At 48.6% G+C, this 15,359-nt stretch overlaps 1 protein-coding gene across 2 annotated transcripts in view; it reads left to right on the forward strand.

The window, feature by feature from the left end:
• Positions 1 to 15,359, forward strand: part of NUP58 (nucleoporin 58) — a 429,593-nt gene that overhangs the window by 85,104 nt on the left and 329,130 nt on the right. For both annotated transcript variants that reach the window (XM_078657110.1, XM_078657109.1), the window contains exons 4-5: positions 10,634 to 10,783; positions 11,184 to 11,309. In XM_078657110.1, coding sequence (XP_078513236.1) covers positions 10,634 to 10,783; positions 11,184 to 11,309 — 276 coding nt within the window. The remainder of the gene's footprint in view (positions 1 to 10,633; positions 10,784 to 11,183; positions 11,310 to 15,359) is intronic.

Here is a 15,359-nt window from a genome sequence, read left to right on the forward strand (position 1 = left end):
GTTTTCTGGCTAGAAAAACCAGGGCAGGCTGTGCTGTTTGTGGATTTTTGGTGGAATTTTCTAGATGAAGTACTGGACAGTGTAGCCTGTGGATATAGGCTGCATTATCTGTCTTTACATTCTCTCTTAAGTGTCTGTGCAGTTCTGCATTTTTTGACAATTTAAGAGATTATTTTTGATTGCTCCGGGGTCCACGCACATGGGTGGGGACTATTCACTAGATTATGACTATAACAGATACCCCTACTACAGAACTGTAGTTAAAGGACAGAAAATACTCCATATATTGTCACCAGGAGGTAGGACCTGGTTTGGCAGTTTGGTCTGGACTGTTCCCATGAGTAGCAGATTCAATTCTGATTTCCATAAGGCAGGGTACAAACAAAAGGCAGGGTGAGCAAAAGAAGAATGGATCTGTAACTGGGGGTGAATGTTTGAATTGTTCAGCATTAAGTCCATCATTTTTTTTGAGGAGCATAAGTTTACAAATCACTCAGCTTATATAAATTTGTAATCTCATAGGAAATAGTGGAAAACTATCTCACCAAAAACTAAACAAGCTTCGAAAAATCACAGAATTGCTACTATACCTGCAGGTCTAATAACATGAATAATCTGCTAGACCAAATTCTTGACCCGTAAACTGGTCTCAAATTGTGTTATCCTAGGCAAATATTTTAGTCTATGGAGCCGCCTTTTTTTCTTCATTATCACATTTGAGAGCTGCTTCAAATATGTATATTCAGCATTTCTGCTATACAAAAAAACCCCCTCTTTAGTTTGATTAAATATACTAAACGTTTGCTCCATGTATAATAAGAATCTAACCACATAATCTCTGATTTACCTCTTGTTTCACTACTAGCATTTCCATTAGGGTGGGAGTGTTTCTAAGTTCATGTTTAAAAATTTACTTTGAATAAATCTATTATTAAAGCATATTTCCTGTTTAAATGGGCAAAACTTTCCTATTAACATGCAGTTTTACTGATAAAACTAAATAGAGTAAACAATAATATGTGAAAATTAAGTTTCGGCAAACCTAGTCATCATTTGCGCAACACCAAGTAAAATGTTCCGATTTGTTTTTTTCCTATTAAAATATTGTTTTCATCACACAGAATTATAAAAAATGGGCTTTAACAACTACTGAGATATATTTTGAAATGTTTGTACAGTTCACTTATTGGCTATTTAAATGTTGTGTGTTAGAAAAAAAACTGACAGCCTTTAATTTCACACTTTGTACAGCAAGTCTGACAGTTCACTTTACAAAATCCTGGAACTTTGTAGTCCGAGAAAGAAAAGTAATTGTAAGAAGATGTAAACTGATGTCTGACCTCTGTACGCACAGAGTAAATGTGACAAGATTTAAAGTCATCTATCTGATTGTCTATCTGATTGAGACTTCTAGCTGTAGATTCCTTACCTTCGAATTTCCCTGAAATTAGGCTGGATCCAGGAATTTTTGCTGAGCAATACCCCTTGTGCATGACGTCCGGTGGCTCCATTTGGCTCCCCATGACGTCGTTGGCGACGGTAGTATCGGATAGGACATCGCAGTGCCTACATAGGTGTCACCCAGGGGCATGGACGTCCGTTCTTTTCTTTCCGCGCCAGTTAAGCAGCGATCTGGGAAGAGCTACCCCTCTGCTGCTTTTTGGCAGGCTTTTTTCTCGACTTTTGTCGATAATTTTTTGAGTACGACTTCGTGTGCGAGGGATGTCTGGTAGGAGGATAAGTAGGAGAATAGGTTTTAAACCATGCAGGACTTGTTCCCGCATAATGTCGGTTACTGATAACCACAGCGTATGTCTGTGGTGCCTTGAGTGCGACCATGATTCTGAAGTAGTGCTCAGACTGTCGAGCGATGGCTCCGAAGACCTTGAGGGAGTGGGCGATGAAGTTGCTCGTGGCCTGGCAGTGGACACCGTCTGGTCACGATCCCGTTCGAGGAAGAGTAGGTCGCGGGATCGCTCACAGAGACCCAAGTCCTCATCCTCCCATTCAAGGTCATCTGGACACACTGAAGAGATACAAGAAGAAGTCCAAGCGGACTTCGACTTCACCTCAACTTGCGTCCGTCATCAAGAGAGGTAAGGAACACTGACGTTCTAGGCATGGTTCTGCGGAGCCAGAGTCGTCTTTACGCCTCCCTCCGTTTCCGGGAGCTGGAGCGACTCCCGCTCAAATTGTAGACTTTTACAAGGCCATGCACCGTGTATTTGAGCGGAAAGACCCCGTTGGTGAGCCCTCTGGCCCCGCGGGGTAGGATGGGGCCCCATCGGGTCCGACGCAGTCTGCTTCAGCCACGGCACTGGGGGGCTTCAGGGATTGGATCCTGGAACCGGTTCAACGCCTTTCGTGCCAATGCGACCTTCCCTGGCGTCGAAGCCGGGGCGCAAGCCCCATCCTCATCCCTGACAACACGGAGCTGTAACTGCGTCGAGCCGATTCCGATACTGACAGAACCCAAGGGTTCTATGTTGTCGCCTGAGCATTTTGTGGGAATGCTAGGCTCAGGAGAGGAATGGGAGGAGTCTGGAGACCCATTAGAGAAGCAGGATGTCCCTGAGGAGACTATGGACTGGTATGGGGAACTTGGGGAAGCCCGTGGTCTGGATACTTCCCCGTACACTAACCTGCTCTCTCCACCTACAGTGGCTATGGAGGGGGTGGCGTCCTATGCCACGGTGGGTAAGAGAGCAGCTGAGGTCCTTGGACTGGAGCTGCCCTCAGTGCAGGTCAGGACTAATCTCCTGACTAAAGTGCTTCAACCTGGGGCTTCCACCTTTGAACCCCTTTTGCCCTTTAATGAGGCACCTACAGACGTCCTTCTAGGAACATGGTTGAAGTCTAGCACAGGGGCTCCTGTGAATAGGATGATTGCATGCCTCCATCGGCCAGCTCAGGGCAACCCAAAGTTCCTTAGCCAACACCCCACCCCAGAAAGGTTGGTGGTGCAGTGCTCTAATTCCCAGGGTGCATTACCTTCCGCCCCTCTGGATAGGGAATCCAAGAGACTGGACTCATTTGGGAAGATGCTTTCTTCCTCCAGTCTGGCATTGCGGTCGGTAAAAACTGCATGCTTATTGGGCTGTTTCTCCCACTCTCTTTGGGAGACGGTTGTGCAGGTGCTGCCACAAGTCCCGGAGGAGGCCCGGGCTGTATTTCTCCCAAGCTGTCAAAGACTGGAGGGATCAAGCAAAATTCACCATATGGTATGGTTTGGATACGACTGATTTGCTTAACAGATCTATTTCAACAACGGTGGCCTTGAGGCAACACACCAGGCCTTGTACAACTGGCTCCTCTGGGGATGTCCAGGCCAATTTGATGGACATGCCTTTTGATGACACCCGCCTTTTTGGTGGAAAAGGCAGACTCTGCCCTGGTCAGGTTCTAGGACTCTCGAGCTACGGCCAGATCCTTGGGCCTCTCCTCCTAGCCAGTCTTCCTTTTGCCCCTTTCGTGGCAGCGGAAGGGGTTTCCAGCCTCGTCAGCCCTATCCTAGCCACCGTCCTGCTCAGACTACCCAAGCCTTGCTTGGATGTGATTCATTCCGTCCTCTAAATGGAGGCCGGAAGTAGTCTACCGCACTCCCCTCGGCTACTGCACCTTTCAAGCACTCATAGGCTGATTCTGCAGGACCACACTACTCCAGTGTGTGGGTGAATTCGTCGTCATCACCGCGCAGCTCCACCTGTTCTGCGCCAGTGCTCCTAGCCAGCTCCTGCCGCTGTGTACAGGGTTTGAAGCCTGCTTAGGCTCTGCTCATCGTTTTGGTATTGGTGATTCGTACTGTACTGTATAATTGTCCTGTATAATTGTGTGGGTGTTTAGTTCATCCACGTTGTAAAGTGATTTTGTTCCCACACTGCCCCCCCCCTTTTTCCCTTTTTGCCTTCTGCTCTCCCTCGCTGCCCCCACCCATCCCCGGTTCCTGCCGCTGCAGCCATGCCCCATCGTCCCCCAATGGCCACCCCGCTCCCAGCTGCACCTCCCTTCCAACTCTCCATTTATGGCGGCTGTTGTGCGGCCGCGCCGCTGGTGCGCCTAACGAAAGCCCATCTGCGTCCATCCGTGCCTGGACCGTGCCCAGCGCCAGAACCCCTAGCCCCCACAAACGCCAAGACACCCGACTCAGCTACGATGCCAGCACCCTCCGCGCACTCAACCCCGGACGAAAACACACCTGTTACCGGGCCACCCCGAAGCGCACCCAAGGACCCTTCACCTGCCGTATCTGCATCTTCGCTAGCATCCGGCCCACCAAACCTCCAACAAAAGAACCCAACTACCTCCGATGCATCCTCCTCAAAACCCGCTCCGCCCACAAACACGTCGTCAAACTCTGGGATCTTCTCGACTCCCCAGATGTCGCCTTCCTGACGGAGACCTGTTTAAACCCCACCTCAACCCCTGACATCACCATAGCCATCCCTGGAGACTACAAGATCACCCGCAGGGACCGTACTAACGGCGTTGGAGGAGGAATCACCATCGTCCACAGAAACACCCTCAGTCTCAACCAACACCGATGACACCCTCAGCACCGCCAAACACATGCACTTCCAGATCCACACTGACCCAAACACCACCCTCAGAGGAACTCATCTACAGACCCCCCGGACCCCGACCACAGTTCAGCGACTCCATCGCTGACTTCGTGGGTACACACGCCCTCGCCTCCACTGACTACATCCTCCTTTGTGACGTGAACTTCCACCTCGAGAACAACAAAGACACCAACTCCACCACCCTGATCGACAACCTCGCTAACCTCGGACTTAGACAGCTCATGACAACACCAACCCACTCCGCCTGCCACACGCTTGACCCCATCTTCAGAGCAAGCTCCCACGTCTCCTTCGACCACACCACCGAACCCCACTGGACCGACCACCACTGCATCCACTTCACCTTCAGGAAGCCCACCACCGCACCCAACAGATGCCTCAAAGCTGCTGGAGCAAGGTCACAGAAGACCAGCTAACCAACACCCTCGCCCAGAGCCCACCTGCAGACCCCACCGACCCCCAACACCGCCGCCCGCAACCTCAGACAGTGGATCGACTGCACCAACACCCTCGTCCATCTCAAGACACCCTCCAACAGCCACACCAGCAAGAAAGCCACCTGGTTCACCAAAGACCTCCAGACCTCCAAACAAACGTGCCTAAAACTGGAGAACTACTGGCTCAGTGAATAAACACAGGACAGCTACGCAGCCCACAAGAAAGCCACCCGCAGACACCATCAACTCATCAGAGCTGCCAAGAGGGCCTCCTTCAAAGACCGCCTGGATAACAACGCACACAACAGCAAAGAGCTCTTAGACATCGTGAAGGAACTCTCCAACCCCAGCTCCAACACCAACCATATCCCGCCTTCGCAAGACCTGTGCGAATCACTGGCCACCTTCTTCCACCGCAAGATCGCTGACATCCACGACTGCTTCAACACCACGACCGCCATGACAACCACCGCCCCCACGACCACCATGACAACCACCGCCCCCACGACCACCACCTGGACCAACCGCCTGCTCTCCTGGACCAGCATCAACGACTAGGAAACCAGTGAGACCATGAACACCATCCACTCCGGATCACCGCTGGACCCATGCCCTCACCACGTCTTCAACAAAGCCAACACAGCCATTGCACCCCATCTCCGGAAGTAATCAACATCTCCTTCGAGACAGCAACCTTCCCAGAAAGCTGGAAGCATGCCAAGATAAATGCCTTACTCAAGACGTGGGCACCAGTCGGACCCCAATGACCTCAAGAACTTCTGACCTATCTCCCTGCTCCCGTTCCCGGCGAAGGTCACCGAGAAAATCATCAACAAACAACTGACCCACTTCCTCGAGGAGAACAGCATCCTGGACCCGTCCCAGTCCGGGTTCTGCAGCAACCACAACACCGAGACCGCCCTCATCGCCGCCACAGATGACATCAGGACCCTGCTTGACAACGGAGAAACAGCAGTTCTCATCCTCCTGGACTGGTCAGCCGCCTTTGACACGGTCTTCCACCACACACTAGGTACACGCCTACACGACGCCGGGATCCAAGAGAAGGCCCTGGACTGGACCACATCCTTCCTCTCCGGCAGAACTCCGAGCCACTCACCCCCCCCCCCTTCCCCCCCCTTCCCCCACCTCCCCCCCTTGCTGCTCCACTGCCACCGAAGTCATCTGCGGCGTACCCCAGGGCTCTTCCCTCAGCCCGACGCTATTCAACATCTACATGACACCCCTCGCCCACGTCTCCCGACAGCACAACCTCAACATCATCTTCTACGCCGACGACACCCAGCTGATCATATCCCTCACCAAAGACCCTCACACCGCCAAGACCAACCTCCTCAAAGGAATGAAGGCCGTCGCTGAATGGATGAGGAACAGCCGACTGAAGCTGAACTCGGACAAGACGGAGGACCTCATCCTCTGCTCCACCCCCTACGCCTGGGATGACTCCTGGTGGAAAGGAGCTTATCTGCACACCACATAAACAAGCATTTGCAATGCACTAGGTCTCGCATTTTTTAAAGTTTGACCTATTGGTATTGACTATGCCTTTTATTATTGCAATTTATTTAGACACATAAATAAAAGGCATTGTCATTTCCAATGCCAATAGCTCAAGATCGCGCCAATGCGAGACCTATTGAATTGCAAATGCTTGTTTTCTATTTCCTCAGGTTGCTAATGTCACTGTCATTTACCATGTTGGGATTCATCCTCCTTGTTCCCCCCATATCTTTAGTCTGTGAATCCCCACTGGATCTTAAGTGTGTGTACTATGGTCTGAGAAGGTAGTTTGGTCTAATGAAGTATCTGCTACCTTGTACTGCAGAGAGGCACTGTTGTCATAAGTGCAAACATCTGCCACAAAACTAGTTTTTTTTTTCAATGTTTGTTTTTTATGATCGGTTTTGGTGAGGGCCTTTTGGGCAATATAAACTACGTGATTACCGAAATTGATAAAGTATTTAGAAATGTGCAACTTTCTGAATTGATCTATTTTTTCCCTATGCTTGCCTTAGGCGCCCCCTTCTTGCCCGACCGCGACCAGCGCCAGGAACCCTGATTCTCCCAGATCCCACTGCTACGACTCCGCCACCCTCCACCCTCTCAATCCCGGAGGCCACGCCGACTGTGGAAGATAATCACCAACAACGACCCACAGGCAGTTCTCGTGCAGATCCTGCCAAAGATCTTTCACCATCGTCAGGGCCCCCACAGCATCCGAGGACCCACAGACACCATGCCCCACCGGAACCCTGACATGCATCCTTCTCAACGTGTGCTCCATGCACCGACATGCAACCAAGATCTGGGACCTGATTGACTAGCATGAACGACCCCCACTCCAACACTGAAAACCTCCACTTCCAGATCCAGACCAACCCCAGGACTACGCTCCGAGGCACCCTCATATACAGACCACCAGGACCTCGCACATGTGTGCTGCAACTACCATCGCCGAGCTCGCTGCACCCCACGCCATCACATCTACGGACTACATGGTACTCTAGGAACTGAATTTCCACCTTGACAACAGCAACGACCCCGATTCCACAACGCTCCGCGAGAACCTCGCCAACCTAGGACTGGAGCAGCTCGTCAGAACACCCACCCACAGAGCGGGCCACAACCTCGACCCCATCTTCGCGGGAGGATCCAACATCCGCTTCAGCCACGCCACCCAGCCCCTCTGGACCGACCACCACTGAACTCCAAGAGGCCAGACGCACCTGCAGGCGACTGGAGAAAACCTGGCGGAACCAGAAAACAGAAGCACAGAACAACCACAAGAGCGCCCTGAAGGAATACCACCAGCGCATAAGACACCAAGCGTACCTTCATCAGAGATCAAATAAAGGCAAATGCACCCAATGTCAAGGAACTGTTCAACTTCATTGAGCAGTTAGCAAAACCCTCCTGCGAAGCCACTGACATCACACCCTCCCAGGAACTCAGCAACAACGTCCGTGCCTACTTCCACCTGAAGATCAAGGCCCTCTATGACCACTTCAGTGAGCCATCGCAAGACCGCACCCCTCGTCCCACCCCCGCTGAGAAGCCGACCATAACCTCGACGGACGCGGGGGCCCAGGAGGTAATCACTGCAACCATGGAGAAGACTCACTCAGGAGCCACTACCGACCCCTGCCCCCCTTTAATGTTCCACAGTGTCATCGCACCCAAACTAGGACACACAATCGACTCCTCCCTCAAATCCAGCATCTGACCAGACGACTGGAAACATGCAAATGTGAAACCCCTCCTCAAGAAACCAATGAATGAATGAATGAATGAAAAGAGATTTATAGAGCGCAACCAATGGCCAACCACACCACACCGATCTGAAGAAATACCAGCCCATCTCTCTTCTCCCCTTCGCAGCCATAGTCAAAGAGAGACTCATGAACACCCAGCTGACCACCTTCATCAAAGAAAACTCCATCCTAGACGCCTCCCAGTCTGGCTTCCGCAGCAACCACAGCACGAGACCACCCTCCTCGCCGCCACCGATGACATCCGCAAGCTGCTGGACCAGGGGGACACACCGTCTCACATCGCACTCTAGCCGCCAGACTCCATGACTCGGGGACACAGGGAGCTGCCCTCGACTGGGTCCAGTCCTTCCTCTCCGGCAGAACCCACAGGGTCAGAATCCCCCCTTTCCTCTCCGAACCCACGGACATCAACTGCGGAGTACCCCAAGGCTCGTCACTCAGCCCCACGCTGATCAACATCTACAAGGCCCCCCCTCCCCGCCATCGTCGGACAGCGGGGGCTCAGCATTGTATCCTCTGCCGATGGCACCCAGCTCATTCTTTCCCTCACGAAGAACCCAGCAGACACCAGACTCTTTCCAAGAAGGAATGAGGAAAGTGTCAGCATGGATGGAAGGACAGCTGCCTAAAGCTCAACTCTGAGGAGTCCCTCATCCTGGGACCCAGCACCTCCGGCTGGGAGAGCACCTGCTGGCCCTCCGCCCATGGGAGCCCACCGGCCCCCACAGACCATGCCCGCAACCTCGGCATCATCCTTGACTCCTCACTCTCCATGAACCGCCAGATCAACGCCGTTGCATCCACCAGTTTCAACTGCCTCCGGAAGGCCTTTAAATGGATCCCCCCCTTCACGACTGCATATGGACCGTCACCCACGCACTCCTAACCAGAAGACTGGACTATGGCAACGCCCTCTACGCCGGAGTTAACAGATCGCTGCTACACAAACTCAAGACCATCCAGAACGCCGCAGCCAGACTCGTCCTATGGACAACGCGCCTCAAACACATGACCTAACATCTAGGAGGCCTCCACTGTGTCTCCCTGTCGAGAAGAGGGTCACTTACAAGCTCCTCACCCACACCAACAAATCCCTTGCTCACTTTGCCACTGGATTCAAGCAAGCCTGGCTGAAGACGGCTGAAATACCAGAAACCGGTCCTAGGAAGCTTGTTTCCGGTCCAGGGAAGGCATGGCTTGGCAGTTCAGGCTGGACTGTTCCCATGAGGCACAGGGTCAGACTGATATGGCCATGTCTGAACTGGGGTGGCATAGTGGGCTAAACAACGGTGATGGATTCAACCCAGATCAGTTGACTGGGTGTGAGTGTTTGATTGGTTCAGATGCTCCGTCCATCACCACCCCCTTTTGTACCACCTACAAATCCCTCCACGACATCGGACCCAATACCTCAACAGGGTCTGTTTCCACCCACACAAGAGGAACCTCTGCTCTGCCGACCTCGCACTGGCTGAGGTACCCCGCATTCGCAGGAACAGAACCCGCGGGAGAGCTTTCTCCTACATCGCGGCCAAGACCTTGAACGATCTCCCGGTCGACATCAAACGCTCCCCTACCTTGCACATGTTCAGGAAGTACCTCAAGACCTGGCTCTTCGACTGATCCGGATCTGCTCCGCCTCCCTGTGCACCCTCCCTCCCCCTAGCACCTTGGGACCCTCACTGGGGAGTAGTGCACTTTACCAACCCCTGATTTATTGATTATGCTTTGCAACAAAATGTAAGGGTGCAGAATACATAATCAGAAAAGTCGAGCACTTATTCCAAAAAGCTAAGACATATTGCTTTGTCATGTTGTGGAAAGCTTATAAGATGCATATTTAAGAAAATGTAAACCTTTTGTTGGTCCAATTTACAGGGAAAATACCTGTTTTTCCCAGCATTTTGACATATTTGAGTAATGAATACATTCTGGCCATTTTCAGAAACCGGGCAATATACGGTGACCCTTTCATTGTATGTTCTCCAACTGTGTCTGCCAATTATTTCGAAATTTATCTTGATTCCTTTATTTGTGGAAAGATGTATTTTATAGGCCCGCAATGCTTCCAGACATGTTTTGTAAGTATAAAACTGACCAAAACATCCCCAGAGACTTGCTGTGCTAACATACAATGCAATAGAACTGGAGTGTGCTTCATGACCCCTTCATAGATTAAAAACAAAAGATGAAATAACTGGTCAAAAGAAACATCCTGTATCTTCATTATTTTTATGGTTGCCATCGAGCATATTTCTTTTTTGTGTATCTTTTGTGTATCTGCTCTAGCTACAAAAGTTATTTTATTTTTGTTTTGCTTCAGGCACACCTGCCACTACTGCAACTACAACAGGCTTCAGTCTAGGGTTCAGTAAACCTGCAGGATCTGCCACCCCATTTGCTTTGCCAGTAGCATCTACCTCAGGAGGTGGCCTCTCTCTCGCATCAACTTTGACATCCACTCCAGCAACAGGTGAGAATAGTACAAAATGAATTAAACATGCTTAACTAGTTAGCTTCTGCTTAATATCTGTTTTGTTTGCTGAACTTTTGCTGCAGCTTCTTTGTGGTGTTCTGCCATGGACGGGTCTGCACCTTTCTTATATTACAATGCTTTATTACTCCTTTGCATTTACCTTGCTCTCTACTGTCTGCACGTTGCCCTCATTGTCTCTGCTGAGTCCTAGTTCTTCGTTATTGTATCCTAATTGCTGGGCCTTTGTGCTCCCCCTCCTGTTGGCATATGCTCAACACCAGCCTTCTTTTGAATCATTGTTGTAGATTTAGATTGTCTCAACAAACAATGCAATATTTTGATAATTTGCGAGTGAGCTTTGATGTTTGGTTAACATTCTTAGTACATATTTTTTCAGGTTTTGTTTTAAACTTGGGTAGTACACCAGGTACAGCTACAACTACTGCAGCAGGACTCAATCTTGGAGGAACTCAACCAAGTTTAGGGACCTCCCTTTTTCAGAATTCTAGTATTGCAGCAACAGGTACGTTTTATATTCACTTCCTTTTAAGCACTTGCAATTTTACTCCTGGGTGGATTGCGTTTGCAGTGTCCTGGTTTGTTGAAATTGTTATGTTTCTTATGTTTTCTTGTGGTCAGCTCACAATTGAGCTGTCGAGTTTATTAAACACTTTCTGACATATGGCCTGTCATGCAGCTGCAAGATATTGTTTGATGGTGGTCACTATTTTTATAAAGAACACCTTTGCTGGAAACAAAGCAAGGTTAAAAAAATAAAAAATAGCAGCACGCTGCAACAGTGAAATTTCTTTAGAGATAGATGCATATGTTTCATCCTTGGGCTATGGAGGGCTCCAGGGGAGTGTTATTTCAATACCAGTGCCTTCAGATAGGATTGGTGTGTTTTCTGAAGACCTGCTTTATAGTTCTTTGATGAATTGGTGGAGTCTCCTTTTATCTCCAGTCTCTACAGGTACAAATGGGAGTGCTTGTTCAGATTTGACTTTTTACTTCTCTTCCTTATGCTTTCTAGTCCGGTCAAGGTTTGTCATTTGGCATTGGGTTCCTGTCAGAAAGTATGATCCTGATGTAAGAGTGAGGGCTCTCAAAGAGAGTGATATTTACTGTGTGACTGGATTTGATATTGATTTATTAATGGTAGAGCTCATCAGGTAGGCAAATGAGAAGGGTTTGTCTGATCTTTGTGGGCTAAGGCAAGGACTGGGCAGGTAACTTGAAGTTTATTGTTGGGAGGTAGGCATTTTATTTTACAGGGACAATCAAGCCATAATGGCTCTAGTTTATTTAGGGGAATTTGTTTGCCATGTGAGTGAGTAGGGAAGCGGATTTTTTTTTAACAGTCTTATTTTACTGAAGGCAGTTGCCACAGCCAAGGTGTTTGTAGATAACCTTGGCGTGCAGTTCTACCAGGAAGACTAAATCCACAATTTCAGGGACTGAGGATTAAGTACAAATGTACAAATGTATGTGCTATAGGATTGAAAGTTAACTCATTTCATCTTGCAAGTAATCATTATAATTTAAATTTCAACTTTATTTGCTTTTTCTATCTTTTGAACAATATAGAAAATAGTCTATTCTATTACAGTTGCCAGTAGGTGTACTCATTACAAGTTTTACGGATAACTGTGTTAGACTGAGCAAGAGCCCAAATGGAAACTACTGTTAGATAAGAAATGCTGTAGTGTTATTTACCATCTATGCAAACTCTTAGGTATATGTCTGTAGTTTCTTGGACCGGGCAGGTTTATTATCATCTTCCTGGTCATTAAAAAATGAACTATTTGAAGTGTGGAGTGTGGCAATCGAATGATGAAAGAGGGGCGGTACGAAGGAGAGGAGGGGTAGAGGGATCTTTGAGCCAAGCAAGCACAGAGTGACTTTCAGTGAAGGATAGCAGCATAGGAAATTGAGTTGTGTGAGAAAGTGGCATCTGGGGCAGTCCAAATAATGGAATTAATTTTTGAGGTCTTGGGTGATTCCTGTTAATTAAGATGTGAGGCCAGCTTTGTGGAATGACTTGATGTTACGAACCCAAAGAGGATCTGCCTCAAACCATGTCTTTCAATTGCTCAAGTAGGGAGGCCCAATTTGTAGTTGGGGGAGCGCATTTCCTGAGACCCCCTATCCTCTTCTCTACGTAGTGCAGTGCTCTCAGCAGTGGCCCATTTAAAAGGGTCTGGAACAAGGTAGCAATGGGGGAAGTGGGATTTCGACTTTTGATTGGAAGGCAAATGCTAATTTAGCTAGGAGCAGTGCCAAGATAGCCAGTATCATGGTTGTGTGATCTTTTTTGAATGCTTTGTATATCTCCAGTGCTGTTGAGGGCCAGTGAAGGGTAATGGGTTTAACTGTGATGGAGGTCAGTAGATTAGAAATATAGGTCAAAAATGGCCAGAGGGGAGAGGCAGTTCAGATATGTGCATGAAGTCAGCTACTTGGGCAGAGCAACGTTGGCATGAGGATGCTGCTTGTAGTGGCGATCTATTGATAGCCCCAGGGGAGAAAGATATGCTTTGTGCAGTATGCATCATTATATCAGCTTAAATTTAGTATTGCGGGATATTGAATGGGGTCATTTGAGTGCCTGGGACAGTTGTTTGTCATTAAAGGCTGTTCCACTTATTTGCCTCTTAATAGAGGTAACATAGGGTAACCTTTTGATACTTGGGGCCCATTAGAACCATAAGATGTCTGCGCCCGAGACCCATTGTGTATATGGCTTGAGTAAATGGCTGCAGTTCAGGAGAGCCAGAGCCTTCGTAGGGTGTGCTGGACAGTGTTATACAATTGGTACAGATCGCTATGAATGCCGTGATTATCCAAAAGTTCTGCAAAGGAAAGTAAGTGGCCTTCATTGAAGAGTTAACCCATGGTCTCTATATTGGTAATTGAGTCGCTAGGGGTAGGCAGGCCCAGTAGGAGAATTGGCAGGGTGTAAGGAGTGATCTTTGTAGGACCTAGTGCTCATACTAATACTGCAGCGCTACTCGGAAGAGGGTGAGAGTGACAGGAGTTTTTGAGTAGTAGGGTATTCAGTTTCTCCATTCTTAATGTTGTTGCTTGCGTGGCTGTCTCTTTGAGGGAAAGGCTCGAGAGCCAACTACTCAGCCATAGAAGTTGAGCTGCTGGATAGCATAGTTTTAACCGGAAGGCTCCTAGTACTCTTGATCAGGTTGATAGGCATATTTCACAAGTGCCACTCCTCTTTCCTGCATCCAAAATTAGCTCTCCTAATAGTTTAATTAGATCTTAGAAAAATGAGGAAGGCAGAGCATGCATCAGTTTTTAAAAATAGTAAAGAAAGTGGGGAAAGACTGTGCAATGCGTACAATTGGTGCAAGGGGGAAGGTTTACCCATCAGAGAGGCAAACTCTTTTGCCAATGTAGCGTAATGTGCCCTTCCGACATAAGGTGCCTCCTCCCAGTTCCAGATGGGTATTCGGGACATTGAAAAGGCACAGGACTTCAGCCCGTTGACACGGAGACTGAAAAGTCAGCGATGAGTTGTTCCATTTCAGGTGTTCGAACTTGGTAGTCCTTTAGATAAAGGAGAAGAATATCCGCGTAAAGAGAAACCACATGAACCACCCAGAAGATGGATTCACCAGCTCATTCCGGTTGCATGGGATCACATCCTCAATGGCTCCATGTTGAGGGTGTAAGGAAAAGAGGGATAGTGGACAGCCCTGCTAGGTTCCTGGGCTTACCTTAAAGGAGGATGAATTTCCCACCCACAACCAGGCAGTGAGGCTTCAATAGAGAATAAGCTGGATAATGAGAGGCCCAAACCCCTCAGTCGTCTTCACTCTGTTCAGAGGACCCTTGTAACTAGTCTCCTGAGGAGAGCTGTATTTTTTTGATGTTTTGATCACCGGCCAAATATAGAATCTAATTTGACAGTAGAAATCCATCAAAGTTAGCAAGTTTTTTTTATAGACTTATAATAAAGGATGGCTACCATCCCCATGACCAGGCAAGACCCTTCTGATTATTGATGTAAGATGGTCTGTAGTTGTGATTACAGACCCTTTTAACTGAACCCAAAAATGGGTAACTCACGTGCTTGCTGTCCCTCTTTAAATCCCTTTAGTCGGTCATCCTAGTTGCATGTTCCTGCATATGTATAGTTGTATTCAGAAGTTCTCCAGTATTGGGGTGTCTTTCATAGATTCACATGCTTGAATATTCCTCGTTGTCGAAGGGGGAGTCCCACGGTACATAACATTGCAATGAAGCCATAACACAAGCATATATACATAGAGAAATCGAAAACCATAGAGTTTTTCCTAGATAGACAACATACCACTTCTATGATATATCATAGTCATTATGTTTTGGTCCAAATTCCAGCCAATCGGGCTTCAGCACCCTCTTAGAATGTTCTCCTCAGAGTCTCCGGCCCTAAGATTTTCTACCGCACGTCGTGTGAAGGGAATCTCCCTGAGCTCTGCTCAGTTTTCTTCTCATTTCTCTCAGAAATCCAGTTTTTGGGATGTCTACCACCAAGAAGTCCCTCTTCAGACCTTGTTGTTCCTGTAGAAAGCAGAGA

The sequence above is a fragment of the Lissotriton helveticus genome, chromosome 8 (genome assembly GCF_964261635.1).
Source record: "Lissotriton helveticus chromosome 8, aLisHel1.1, whole genome shotgun sequence".
NCBI lineage: Eukaryota > Metazoa > Chordata > Amphibia > Caudata > Salamandridae > Lissotriton > Lissotriton helveticus.